This window comes from Callionymus lyra, chromosome 16 (genome assembly GCF_982586985.1).
Source record: "Callionymus lyra chromosome 16, fCalLyr1.hap1.1, whole genome shotgun sequence".
NCBI classification, from domain to species: domain Eukaryota; kingdom Metazoa; phylum Chordata; class Actinopteri; order Syngnathiformes; family Callionymidae; genus Callionymus; species Callionymus lyra.
The window spans coordinates 14,563,609-14,577,850 of NC_141833.1; the positions used below are offsets into that span (position 1 = coordinate 14,563,609).

The 14,242-nt window shown below is 37.0% G+C and overlaps 1 protein-coding gene across 2 annotated transcripts in view; it reads left to right on the forward strand.

Annotated features, from left to right (window-relative positions):
* LOC148063835 (tensin-3) overlaps nt 1-14,242 on the forward strand; it is a 40,752-nt gene that overhangs the window by 12,582 nt on the left and 13,928 nt on the right. For both annotated transcript variants that reach the window (XM_087810265.1, XM_087810266.1), the window contains exons 5-13: nt 42-106; nt 2,208-2,291; nt 3,724-3,836; nt 4,013-4,073; nt 5,205-5,280; nt 5,352-5,481; nt 5,545-5,610; nt 7,581-7,682; nt 12,769-13,911. In XM_087810265.1, coding sequence (XP_087666391.1) covers nt 42-106; nt 2,208-2,291; nt 3,724-3,836; nt 4,013-4,073; nt 5,205-5,280; nt 5,352-5,481; nt 5,545-5,610; nt 7,581-7,682; nt 12,769-13,911 — 1,840 coding nt within the window. The remainder of the gene's footprint in view (nt 1-41; nt 107-2,207; nt 2,292-3,723; nt 3,837-4,012; nt 4,074-5,204; nt 5,281-5,351; nt 5,482-5,544; nt 5,611-7,580; nt 7,683-12,768; nt 13,912-14,242) is intronic.

Here is a 14,242-nt window from a genome sequence, read left to right on the forward strand (position 1 = left end):
AAAAATACTTAAAAAGTGGGTTTTTTTCCCCATCTCTCCAGGGGGGCAAAGGTCGTATCGGTGTCATCATCTCCTCCTTCGTGCACTTCACGGACGTGTCCGCCAGGTAACCATCTTTTTCTACCTCCGTGTGAGTCAAGGATGACGAGTCGGTTGTCGAACAATAACACAAATGTCAGAGCGGATTCTATCAAAACAGCTCAGACTCCAGGCGATCCGGGTCGTGAGTCAAAGTTCCAAAAAGCACAATTAAAAGCCGTGAATCACCGAGGATTGAGTTGCAGTGATTCAGACGAGAAGCGTTTTACACGCCGCGGCGGCGGCTCCTGGTCTCAGTGTCGGGTTCGCGGTCGGCTTTATCGTGGGACGCCGAACCGACACCTGAGGGTCTGAGGAGAAGATGCTGGCGCCAGAAATATTATCAAGAACATCTCATATTATCATCAATTATTGTTGTTTTAATTCGTTTTCTAATTTTCTATCATTTTCCTGTTTCAATAAATAACAATATTTGTGCAAAAAAAGTACATTTTTCTGTTATATATTTATTTGTTATTTTTTTGTGAAGCTATTATCTCTTCTTTTTTTTCCCCAACACTATTTTAAGTATTATTTGGTTTCATATCATGATTTTCTTAATACTTATGTTAACTATTAATTCTACAATATACAGATTTCAGATCCTTTTCTTCCAATTTAATATGAAAATATGGTTCAATTTTTATAATTTTATTTCCATTAAACTACTTTAACAAGTATGTAAATAAGAAAAATGGTCTTAAATTCTTTTAATTTCTATATTTTATATTATATATATATATATATATTTTTTTCATACTTCTTAATGAATAAACATTGAGACAAAGCAGTGATTTAAAAGTAAAATGTTTTTTTTCTCTTTATTTAACTATATACTTTCTAATTGACGCATTATAAGTGATATTTTAGCAATTTATGACGATTTTTAAACATCTGTTGCTCGTTTTATTTCCTAAACTTAGTTGTTTTTGTTTTAAATCCACATCTTTAACGCTTATTAAAACAACGTTTAACATAATGACATAATTGAGATCAGAGATATTTTTCCAATTTATTTATATATTCGTTTATTTCAAGACCTTTTTACAATTTGTTTTCTTGAATTTATTTACATTGCTTCACTTTTTAGTTTTAGTTTTCAAATCCACATCTTTAGCTCTGATTATTACACAACATTTGACAATAATGACATAATACATGTATTAAGTGTATATTTTCTTTTTCATATTATTCATTAAAAAAAAGTGTTACTAGTTTTTTTCTTGAATTAATTTACTTTTCTTAATTTTTTGTTTTGAATTCACATCTTTAGCTATAATAATAATAATACATGTATTAAGTGTATATTTTAATTTACTTTAACAAAGTATTTATTCTTTTTTTATTGTTGCTTTTTTTTTTTAATTGATTAACTTTTTCTTTATTTTTTATTTTTTTTAATTCAAATCTTTAGCTATAATTAATAATAAATGTATTAAGTGTATATTTAAATTTAATTTTGGAATGTATTTATTCTTTTTTTATAATTGTCACTAGTTTTTTTAAAGTTTTTTATTAACTTTTCTGAAAAAATGTTTTGTTTTTTTCTTATCTTGAGCTCTTATTATAATAAGAATATATGGATTAAGTGTTTACAATCGCAACAAAAATGATGATTATAGTCATGAAATATTTAAAGAAAAAACTATTTGGGATAAATTATAAAAAGATTCCCAGAAATGACCTTAAAATACTTCATCAATGATTGACTCGCGTCATTATTTGAGCCAAATCTACTGATTTTCCAGATATATCAAAGATACTTTCTTGTGTTTTCACTGATGTGTTTCAATGGTCGGATGGAACCAGGACCGGAGCCCCGGAGGAGGGCCGGGTCGCCCAGGTGAAGACAGGAGAGGAAGAGATAGTGAAACAATGAGGCGACAATGAAGGGGGGAGAGAGTCGGGGGGAGAGAGTCGGGGGGAGAGAGTCGGGGGGAGAGAGTCGGGGGGAGACAGAGCTTTTGCTGAAAGGCCTGTTGGTTCTAGGTGCTCTGAGTACACACTGGTGTTTGCTCAGAGCCGCCATTCTTCCTCCCTGCTGGACGTCGCTGCAACTTTCCCTCTCCGAGGGTCACATGACCGGTTTTAAAACTGTGTGTGTGTGTGTGTGTGTGTTTCCTTCAAAGTGCTGATCAGGCGTTGGACCGCTTCGCCATGAGGAAATACTACGATGATAAGGTCTCAGCGCTGATGACACCCTCGCAGAAACGGTAAGACCGTAAACACCATCACGCCCTCCCGTAATCCCCCCGCCGTCTGGCCCCGCCCCCTTCCTCCCCCCCACTGTGACACCTGATTCAACAGCTTTTTTTTTTTTTTTCTTAATTATTGAGATCAGTTTGACTTCCTGTGATGATCTGCTCTAATCCTCCGACGCTCACTCTGGGATCTATTGGTTGAGTCTGACCTGCTCGACACTCCTGTGGTGAAGTCACAGCGTGTGATGGTTTACTCCGGTTTCCTCCCACTGTTGAAGAACAAAACACATGTTAATTGAGAACAAACTGTGAATCTGATCATGTAAAAAAGTTTTTAACAGCTTTTTTTAAACTTGAAAAAAGAAATCCTGTTTTTTTCATTGTTTTTATTTATCTTTTACATTTAAATTAAATGTATATTATTGAAATAATAATAAAAAATATGTATAGGTAATTTTATTAACATGCCTTTAAAAAAATAAATTGTAAAACAATTGTATTTAATTTATTTAATTGATGAGTCACAGTTGGAAATAATAATAAAAAAATAAAAATCAGTAGAAAAGACACAAGAGGAAAAATAATATTTAAAAAGTGTACTCATGGTGCCACATTATAAAAAGAAAATAGGTAAATTGGCATTTTATCGTATATTATTTAATTTTGTGATTTTTAAAAAATTATGAAACAAATATGGTGGGAAAAAAAAAATAAATGAATCCGATATACAGGCAAAATAAGTTGTTTTCTTTAATACAGTTTAAGGAACAATAAAAACAAACATGTTGAATGAAAAATAAGTTAAACAATTGTTTGAATTACATCAAATTAAATTAATACATTATTATTAAAAATCATGTATTTATATTTTAAAGAGGATTTTTTTTTCATTATTTTATATTTAAAAATGATTAATTCAAATGAATGAATTGATAATGTCATAAAAAAAAACACATTTATATTGGATTCAATCGATTTGCCGTCAGAAGTAAGTAAGTTATTGGAGACAAGAGAAAAAAAAAAACATAAGATTTTGCAAAAAAAAATACTATTTAAAAAAGTGTAATCGTACATTATCAAGCAATAAGTAAAATATGGTAAATTTGAATTTTATCACATATTATTTAATTTTATCTGAATTTATTGGAACGTAAATGATAAAAAATGTAAAAATGTAAATCTGATATTTTGGCATTTGTTTTAGGGACAGTAAATACTCAATTGTTACAGAAATACTCAAATAATGTAAAAAAAAAAAGAAGAAAAAAAGTCCCTAACCCTTGGGTCAAAGGTCTAAAAAACAAATGTGTTTGAGGTATCCCTTTTGTTATCTCAGGAGGTTATTTTCAGAGCCGATGAGTGTCCCTAGCCTACCCTTGGTAGCTGGGACGTGCTCCTAACATCTGGCCGATCGCTGGTGAACATCTGAGTGTTTCCTCCTCAGGTACGTGTGGATCCTCAACAGCCTCCTGAGCGGCTCCATGAAGATCAACGCATCGCCGTTGTTCCTTCACTGCCTCGTCCTCCACGGGATCCCCAACTTCGACTCCACTGGAGGTTTGTCCCACGTTTTTTTCCTCAATAAACACGCGAACGCTGAACAGGAACTTTCTTTTTGACAGGTTTTAAATCAAATTTGCTCGTAAACGTCACTTTTTTTTGAGGATAAATTCCTTCTTTATTGAGCTCATGTTGCATTTTTGACAAAACCTTTTTCTCTCCTTTTTCTTTAGTCTGCAGACCGTATGTCAAGGTGTATCAGGGCATGCAGGCGGTTTACTCCTCTGGAGTCTAGTAAGTCTCTCTTAGAACTTTTTACATTCCATTCTTAAGTTTCTATTTACTCTCCTGAAACACTTTTGTATTGTTGACGTATGTTTAATACTCATTAGCTGGACTTTTTAGAAACATATTACCCTACTATAAAGACGTGGCTCGAGGGCTAAATCCGGGTCTGCCAATTGATTTTATGGGAGGTTTTTATACATAGTAATAATATGGTATAATAGGTAAAATAGTTTGAAAATAAATACTGATTAAAAACATGAAAAAATAACTCAATAATTTCAAAAAGGATCTTTTGCAGTTTTATTTCATACGATTTTCAATATTCTATTTTTCTTTTATATATATATTATATATACCTAGTATTGATATGTGAAGAAATTAAACATATTTAATTCATATATTATTATTTTTAAACTTTTTTTCAATACATTCAAACTATTACATTTAAAAAATAAATAAAATAATGTAAAAACATCATAAAAATATATATATATTATTGTTATAATATTATTATATATTATTGGAAGGAAAAATTGTTGTGAAATGCCAGAAAAAAACTTTATTTAATATATATTGAAGAGATTAGAAAAAGAATATAATCACAGATTTAATTTTAAAAGCAAAAACGACTTTTATTGCCAACGTAGTGCAAACAAAAAAAATGTTTTCTTCAAAAAAAACATTTATAAAGAGAAATGTGAATCGAATTAATAGGAACTTAATCTAAAATAAATATTGTTTTAATTTTATTTTGCGGGACAAGAAATACTCACAAAAATGATTTTTCAGATTAAGAAGACACATTGATAATGTTCATATTTTTTATTGAAACGGTCCAGATGGATGCTATCAAGAGGCCTCGTGTGGCCCTCGAGCCACCCTGTGCCTGGTCTTTTGAGCATTTAAATCCTCTTTTATGAACGAAAATTACTTGTAAACCATTGGTTTGAATCGTTGGACGTCATCTCAGCCACTAACTGAGCTCCTTCATTTAGAGATTTACTGAAATGAGACAATAGGTCTTCAGATGGAGAAGTAAGACCGTCTCAATTTTCATATTAAAGATTTTAAAAAACTGATTTTGACTTAAAAAATCGAAGATAAATGTGTTAAAACAACTTGAATCTTGTTCCTCAGTCACGTGGGGTCGGGCCACAGGGGTCGCATCTGTGTCGTCCTGGAGCCGGCTCAGCTCCTCAAAGGAGACATCATGGTGAAGAACAGTTACATCCTCTCCATTCAAAGTTTTTACTCTCGTTTTTAAACTCCTTTTCTTTTCCTCAGATCAAGTGTTACCACAAGAGCGAGATCACCACGGAGCGCCAGGTGGTCTTCAGGCTGCAGTTCCACACGGGAGCCGTGCAGGGATACAACCTGATGTTCGAGAAGGAGGACCTGGAGAACGCCAACAAAGGTCTCGCTCGCTCTCCTGGTCTTTTATTTTGGAACACAAACACTCACTGAGTCTCGCTTTCAGATCCCAGATTCCCAGACTACGGAAAAGTGGAGCTGATTTTCTCCGAGGGTCCCGAGAAGATACCAGGTAGGTTTTTTTTCCCCCCTTTTCCGTGCTATTACGTGATCCCCCCTCCACACCATCTCCCCCGGGGGGTGAGGAAGTGTGGAATGTTGCTGAGGGGAAGTGTAGCGTGGAGTGTGTGCTGACAGAGTGGGAAAAGGAGCTCAGCATGAGCGGCCCTGCAGGGCCACACCGGTGGAAAATGATTTTTTTTAGGTTAGCAAATGACGTTAGCATGTCGCTAACAAGTCAACGTTCTATTGATCAGTTTATTTGAGGATTTTTAAAATCAGGATAAAGAGAGTTTTGATGGATCTTTAACTCGATTCATTTAACAAAGAAAGAGGAAAATTAATGAATCAGTAAATAGAAGATCTTTGCTAAGTTATAAAAAAACTTATTTTACTTTTATTTTATTATAAGAAGACGTGAGAAAACGACAATGAATTAACAAAGTCAGAAATCTTCGATTCGAAATTTATAAATTAATTTAAAAAAAACTTCCAGAGTCTTTTTAATATATATATATATATATATATATATATATATATATTTTAAATGAGCAGAAAAGAACACAAACAGGAAATGACTATGAGTAGTATGAAGCAAATGATTTAAAGCAAATGTAAAAAATTACATACAAATTAAATGTAATTATATTTATATAAAAGGATTAACACATATAGAAATCTCCCATTTTACAGAAAATTCATTGTTTATTTTGGCAATTTTTTCATGAATTTAAACAAAGACATCTTACTCTTGGATATATTTGCGATACTTATTTAATTGAATTAATGCTGAATCGACCTTAAAATGTATTTTTCTAACCTTATTATCGTTATTAGTATTGTTGTCGGTTAAGCCATTTATTTATCTCTTTACAATCGTTACATATGAAACAAATAAATTCCCCCTTTTTTTTTATCATTTGCATTAATGATCAGATGAAGTTGTCATCAGTGTTATTGACGGATTTAACTGGTCCATGATTAAATATCAAATACATATAAATGAGTTGATATAAAAGAGGTTGTACTCTAAGTCCTTCTACAGGAGCATCATATGATATGTTATTATTTTTTATATATCTTTTTTTGAATAAATGCAAATATTTTCACATCTAATAACGAGAAAAAAAAAGTTTTTGTTTTCGTTGCTAAGCTACAAGCATGCTAGATTTGATATTAAGTGAAATAAACCAAATATGATATTGTTAAAAAAAGAAAAACGAATAAATAAAAAATAAATACAGATTTGAATTTTAAGTAAAATAAACCAAGAACGGATAATAATAATGCAAAACGAAAAACTAAATAAAAATAAAATACTCAAAAAATTTAATAATTACAGATTTTAATTTACAATAGAAAAAAAACAATTAATTTAAGTAAAATAAACAAAATCATGATAATGTGGTAAAAAAAAAAAAAAAAAAAAAAACTAATGAAAAATATAATAAAATATGTTTTGTTTTCGTTGCTAAGCTACAAGCATGCTAAGCTAGCAAAAAAAACAAACAAATATTTCAATTTATACATAAAGTGCTTTTAATAAAGTTTAGATAGTCGAGTCAAAATAAAGATTTTTGGGAACGTCATCAAATTTTCTCGAGTCTGCCCTCAGTCATTAGTATAGTCTGTCGTGAAATAAATAAATAAATAAAAATTGGGGATGGAAGCTGCTAAAAAGATTATTTTCGTGGAGCTCAGCCATTCATGAGCGACTCGTAGTAGAACTGCAGCTCCTTTACATCCAAACAGCCAGTGGAGGTGACTCAGACTAGATGTCTCCTGGACAACTGGGAGGAGACCATGGGGCAGACCCAGGACCATCTCACAGGAACTAAAACCTTTTTCCTCATTAGAACCAAAAACCTTTTGTTCTTCACGAGGAGGAAACAAAACAAACATTTGTACTTTGATGATGCATGTTGTGATTCTTTCCGGGTCTGCACATGGCACCCACCGTTTCATCACCATCCGTCTCTTCAGGAGCCGAGCGATGGCACAACGGCGTGGACGTGGTGGTGGACTACAACACGGCTGATCCCCTGACACGCTGGGACTCCTACCAGAACATCTGTGACGGAGAAGGTAAGAGGAAACATTTCTGTCGGTTCTGGAGAAGGTTCTCGATCAAATGAGTAGCTTCGACACAAACACTCAGAGCCACCGTGTCGAGGGCGGTTCTGTCCCGGCTGTGGGCGCCAGCACGCCCAGAATAGCGGGCGACCGGCGGTGGCACTTTAAAAAAAACAAAAAAAAACTCACATCCACCCATTCCCAGGATTCATTGAGTGTTTTTATAAACCGCTTGATGAAAATAAGAGTTTTTCTTCTTCTGCTTTTCATTTGAAACAAATAAAGTTTCAAAAGAAAACGTGTCATCAAAGAAGAAAGAGGAGGATTTATGGAGCTGTGCTCTCGAATCAGAAGCATTCATGTGGGATATTTACAGGCTTGTTTTCTCGTGTAAACACTAGATGTGAGAGGGAAGACTGGGAGCTTTGTTGGAATTCTACATATACTTACCAGCCCCCCCCCCCCCTCACACACACACACACACACACACACACACCCGGCAGACGCCGCCGCGGACCTTTTTGGAAGGGCGGTCACGCACCGGCCGGACGGGCGGAGGAAGTCTTAAAGAACGTTTGCCACGGCTGTGCTAAACCTGTGAAAAGAAAAGCTAATTTACTTCAATCGCCAGTGAGAGAGTGTTTATCCCCGAGTGGGAATTAAGAGCCGGATTTTTAGAAAACGATCGCTGGAGTTAAACAAACATCCAGAGGGTTTTAGTCGCCATGAAAACAGTCGGAGGGGAAGAAGAACATGGTTCTGTTTCAGGCATTTTAACTCAGAAAATTAATGATTAATTTATTAGTTAGAGATTTGATTTAAAGTAAATTAACCTAATTATATTTTAAAAAGAAAAAAAAACGAAAAACTAATAAACAATAAGTACAGATTAGATTTTAAGTAAAATAATCTAAGAACGGATAATAATAATAATCATATAAAAACAAAAATACTCGAAAATGTAATAGAAGACTTTAATTTTAATTTACAATAAAAACAATCATAATGAAAAATAAAAGAACTAAGAATGGATGTAAACAAACAAAAGAAAAAAAAAAAACTAGAAAAAAAAATCTATTTAAGTAAAATAAAGAAAATCACGATGATAATGTTATAAGAAGAAAAAATAAAAAGTTAAATAATATAATTTCAGATTGATTTCAAGTAAAAGAAATCTAATCTAAAATAAAATCGAATTACATAATTACAGATTTGATTTTTGGTAAAACAAACAAAATTCTGATAATAATGTAAACTTGCAAAAAAAAAAAAAAATTATTAAAATATAAATCATATTATTACAGATTTAGTTTTAAGTAAAAGAAACAAAATTCTGATAATAATGTAATGTAAAAAAAGATATAATAATTATACAATATAATTACAGATTTAGTTTTTAGTCAAAGAAACACGATCATGATAATAATAAAATAAATATTCAAATAGCATAACAACTAAAATTGTATTTTCTGTTTTAGGCAACAAGTTGTTTTGTTCAAAAATATTTACGAAAAAAACCTACATACAAGTTATTATGACATCTTTTATTTTTGTTACGTTTCATTTTTGTGCGTTTTATTAATGATTTACTTTTTTCAATCATTTTTGGTCTCAAACTTTTTCCAACTATCCTCAAAGTTCTCGACTAAAATAAATCACAGAAATGTAAACAACTCAACCAAAAATAGACGCCACAGAAGAGGAAGATGAGAACTTCAGTGTTTGTTTTTGTCTTTACAGGGATGAGTTTGAAAAGTCACATCAGCTCTTATATAACTCATAACTGCTTTCATCTTCATTTAAAACACTGATTTAATCCCAAATAAAACATTTAATTCTAAGAAACTGTTGAATAAATTCACAGCTAGTTTTAAAATACTCTCAAGAGCTACAAATATGCTCGTGTTGCAGGATGTCGTTTCTTATTTGAACTCTGGACGAAGGGAAGGTGAAGACGGACGTAACAAATGCAGAAATCATCAATAACGGGTCAGTTTATCAGGCAGAAGAGGAAATCGTTGACCGACAAAGACGGATCAGTGGAGGCGACAAGTGGGTCAAACTGTCTGAATTGAAGGAGCGGCGAGGAGATCGGCCACAGGGGAATGTAATCAGCCTGATTTATGGGCTTCAGGTGTGAAGGAATTTGACGTGAAGTCGAGGGTCTGGAAATATAATCCAAGTCTCTGGCAGATGACTTTCCATCACTTTTATAAGATGCCACCATAGTAGTTTTTAGAAATGGACCTAGTGTCGGATTGTTTTATAATATAGATTTGATAACTGAATTAAAATTAAATTAATTAAAAATACTTGTAATGATATATGAATATTCTCATTTATAATAACATTTTGTTGTTGTTGCTAAACTACTAGCATTTAGACGCCACACTCAGATTTCAGGTTTTGTTTAGGAAACTTTTATGGTTCTAATAAATAAAAATACCAAATGGGTTAGTTTTGATCTACAGGCGTAGCTTATTCTCCTGAAAATAAATAATAATTGTATTGGCACGATTTTGATGGTGGAGTGCTGCTTTAATGCTAAGCTAGCAAGCTAATTCACCAAAAGTGTGTCAAATCATCACCAGTTCCAACCAAATCCAATGTACTTTGTTTTGCGTTTAAAAAACAACTGACAACTTTGAATTTGGCAGCTGTTCATGGTTTATCCATTGTTTGTTTTTTTTCTACTAAGATGATAAGCTAATGAAACTAATAATAGAATGCATACCCCTGCCAAGCAGCTTATTTCTTATGAGTTCATAAAAAAAAGTTCAATGAAGCGAGAAAGGCGGTCAGACAAGTCTTAACATGGACTTGAACCTGCGTCGTCTACGCTAATGTTAGCGTAGCTTAATTCAAAAAGTGTTAACGCTTTAATGATCTGTTCACAACCTTTTTAGTTTCTCCGTTGAAAAACAAACTCCTGCTTGACCATATCTGACACCTTTTCCATGAAAATAAACCCAAAAATATACGTACTTTTCTTTCTTTATTCCAATTTGCGGACAAAAGCTACGAAGCTAAACAAACCAAACTGCTTAGTAAAGCAACACTTTATCCACTAATCTCCTCATTATCATTTCTGGGAAAATAAAACGGAAGGAACTGCTGAATCACTATTAGTTTGTTGAAGTAGCTGATTTATTTTTGCAGCTATCAAATATTTGCCGAGCAGGAACTGGCTGGTTAAAGTTCGCCGTACTTGAACACGGCGTCCTGTACATCTTGTACGGAGCGGGAAAAAAATTCCCAGGGTTGTTGTCTCCGCCGTGGGTTGAGGGTGGAAAAAAACCAAACACGATTATTATCGTCATTACGCTTCCGACCGGCCGTGTGTAGTCGGATTGCTGTAACTAAGACGGCGGGAGAATGATAATTGCATAGCCAGTCATAGCGACCTCATGGTGGAAGGGGGGGAGGCGATCTGCCAAAGCCCGCCGCGACCAGCACGATAAATGCTGCGTATGAATGTTTTGACGGATATCCATAAGGTCACGATAAAAACAGCTGTAGAAACCCGTCATTGAGTCGAGCGCACATCTGTTTTTGTTTAGGGAAAAACAAGAGTTTTGCCTGAAGGAAGAAGAAGGCAATGGATTGCTTTAATTAAAAGAGTTTCAAAAAAAAAAAAAAGTCTCGGGAGCTCTTGGAATGTTGTTTTCATTCTCTGATCCTCTCCGGCCGCCTCTTTTTCTTTTTCTTCGGTGACTTTTTTTTTTCACAACCCCTCCCGCGTAGGGGTAGTCCCCCTGATGGAGGGGCAAGAGGTCGGGTTACTGCTTTTCTCTCCGTCCCGCCTTCCCTCCCGAAGTTCCGCCTCACTTGTTTACATTCCAGTGCCCTTATTTGGAGATCTCAAGGTCCCCCCTTGTGTGGAAGTGCATACACTCTCACCTTCTCGGCGCAGAAAAGAAAGCGGAGCCAAGTCACTCGGAGTAACTCGATTTGACCCTGAGCATTATCCGTGGAGGAGCCATGCTTGCTCTCGAGACTCTCGTCTATTCACTGGTGGTTTGTCTGGATGTTAGGATCGTCTCGCGTTCTTACCTGGCAGAGAAGACAAAGGTAAGAATTGTCTTCTTGGATGTAGGGGAAGGGGGAGGGGAAGGAGGTAGGGCGACGCAAGGGGTCAGCACGATGGGACATCTGCCCGATCGTCGATAGATGGGCTGCATGGGGGGATTTGTTGGGAAGTGACCCGCGTGGAGGCCTGACAGAGGCTTTACAAGTCCGGATGTGAGTCCCACCAGATTGTTTGTACAAGGTGGAGGGGGGGGGGGTGAGTCGAGTAGTAGATGCAGCAGTTTTAGGGGAAAGAAGAGGGAGCACTTTTATCATCTGGTATTTAGTTCCGAGTCGGACTCAAAGGCAAGTACGTGAGGCAGTTTTCTTTTTTCATCTGGTGCAAGAAAAGGCTTTCTGAAAACGACTGACCTTTGTGTTTAGCTCTTGTAGTCCCGGGGATTAGAGAAGGTCAAGAGGCAGGCAAGAGGGGCAATCACTTAATAACAAGGGGAAGATCTGGACTTACAGCTGTCAAGCTCAACATGAGGACCAAGATAATGGGGACTTGCTCCTACTTTTGCCAGTTGATAGTCTTTAGAAAAAAAGTTGTTTTTATTTCGTACCCTGAAGGAGGTACTGGGAATTCTTTGTTTTTTGTTTTTATTAGAGGTTGACTCATCCACTGTATCCAACTTGTGTGTCCTCCCTCATCTCACCTATGACCGTCATGTCCTCCTCTATCCCATCCACAAACATAAAAGCCTGTCTTCTTCTTTTACCCAGTACTTCCATATCCTCCTTCAAATGTCATCCGTCTCTCCATGTGTCCAAACCACCTGACCGGTCAACCTCTCTTTCTTTGTCTTTTTCAAGAGCTGTTCTTTTTCTGGTGTACTCATTTCTCATCTGGTCAGTCCAAGCGACAACCCTCTCCCATAAGACCACCCTTTCACTCCCACTGTTACGCCTCATTTGGCTTCATTTTTTCATATCTACTGTGCTTTTTTAAGTTGGCTTTGTGTGTTTGTCTGTGTGTGTGACTATTCCAGCTGAGTGTATGAAGCGCTGCATCTCTTCTATCTTACAGCGCCACGATCTCAAGCCGTAACCCAGGACAAATCCACGACCAAGAGGACCCCCAACGGAGGCGAAGCGACGCTGGTCCGAGGAATCCGCACGACTTCCGCCACCTCCAGCCCTGACCACAGTGACCACGCCCTCTCCGTCAGCAGTGATTCTGGCCTGTCTAGCACTTCCCTGTGGGCAGATAAACCCACTCCCATCCCCAGTGCCGCCACCACTGCCGGTGTGGTTAAGCAGAATCAGGGGCCCAGCCAGAAGGAGAAGGTTCAGCTAAAGCGTCTACTGAGCGGCTTCGGCGTCGAAGACCCTTCCCTTGAAGAGATGGATGACCAGGAGTCTAAAATAAGCATCCAGCAGATCGTCCCGGCTCAAGTGCACATCAACGGCGATCCCCGCCCTCAGGAGAGGGAAACCGACATCTTGGATGATGAAGTCATCACGGGTCATGATTTACACAGTGTGGACAGCCTCGGGACGTTGTCATCCTCCTGCCACAAGAGCAGCCAGAACTCTCTCTTGTCAGATGGCTTCAGCAGCCCGGCGGGCGAGGAGCAGAGCCAGCACCATCAGGCCGGACCTCATGCCATGGAGGAGTACGAGAGAAACTACACCGACGCTCGAGTGGTTCGTCTTGGCTCGAGAAGCAACTCTGTGGCTTCCTCTAATCCCAGCGGTACGTCCATGCCAAAGCAGCACGTCTACAGACAAGGAAGCTACTCTACGCAGTCCTGGGTACGCCAACAACAGATGGTTGCGGCACAACAGTTTATCTACATGCCAGAGGACGGAAATGACGCAGAGAGATACCCAGAAAACAAACAAGCCAATGCCGTGGAACCGTCCAAAAATAAGCCGGACACAGTCACAGACGCCAGCAAGGACACGGCCACGCTCAACAACAACAACAACATCATCAAACGAGACGAGGAGTTCAAGACCCTCACCATGGATATCGACAACTCCATCGACCAGCTCAACCAACTCATCATGGACTTGGACCCGACGTTCGTGCCGATATCGAACAAGAATTCCATCAAGAGGAACGGCGGGACCCACGTCAACGGCTCCGTGACCAAGTGTTCCAATGGAATCAAACTCAGATTTAACGATTCTAACAGCGGGACACTGAAGGGCAGACAGCAGACAGGTAAGCTGGCCGGTCGGTGGTGGTGGTGGTGGCGGTGATTTACTGTGGTTGTTCTGAAAAAAAACCTCTCAAGTAGAATCAGCTATTCTTCTCCTTCATCGTTGACTTGACAAAGGGCCATCTCTCTCCCCCCGACTCGCCTCCCACCTGGCGTGCTTCAGTGGCAGAAATAGCAGGGTTGTTGCCAGGTTTTCAGATGTTTTCAGTATGCTTCGGAGAAAAACTCCTTGTCCAGACTTGCCTGTTGAGCTATCTGATGGGGATCGGAATGGTGCACGAAGAGAAGGAGCTTTCATCAAGTCTTCTGAGCAAAAACAAAAAAATCTCTCTC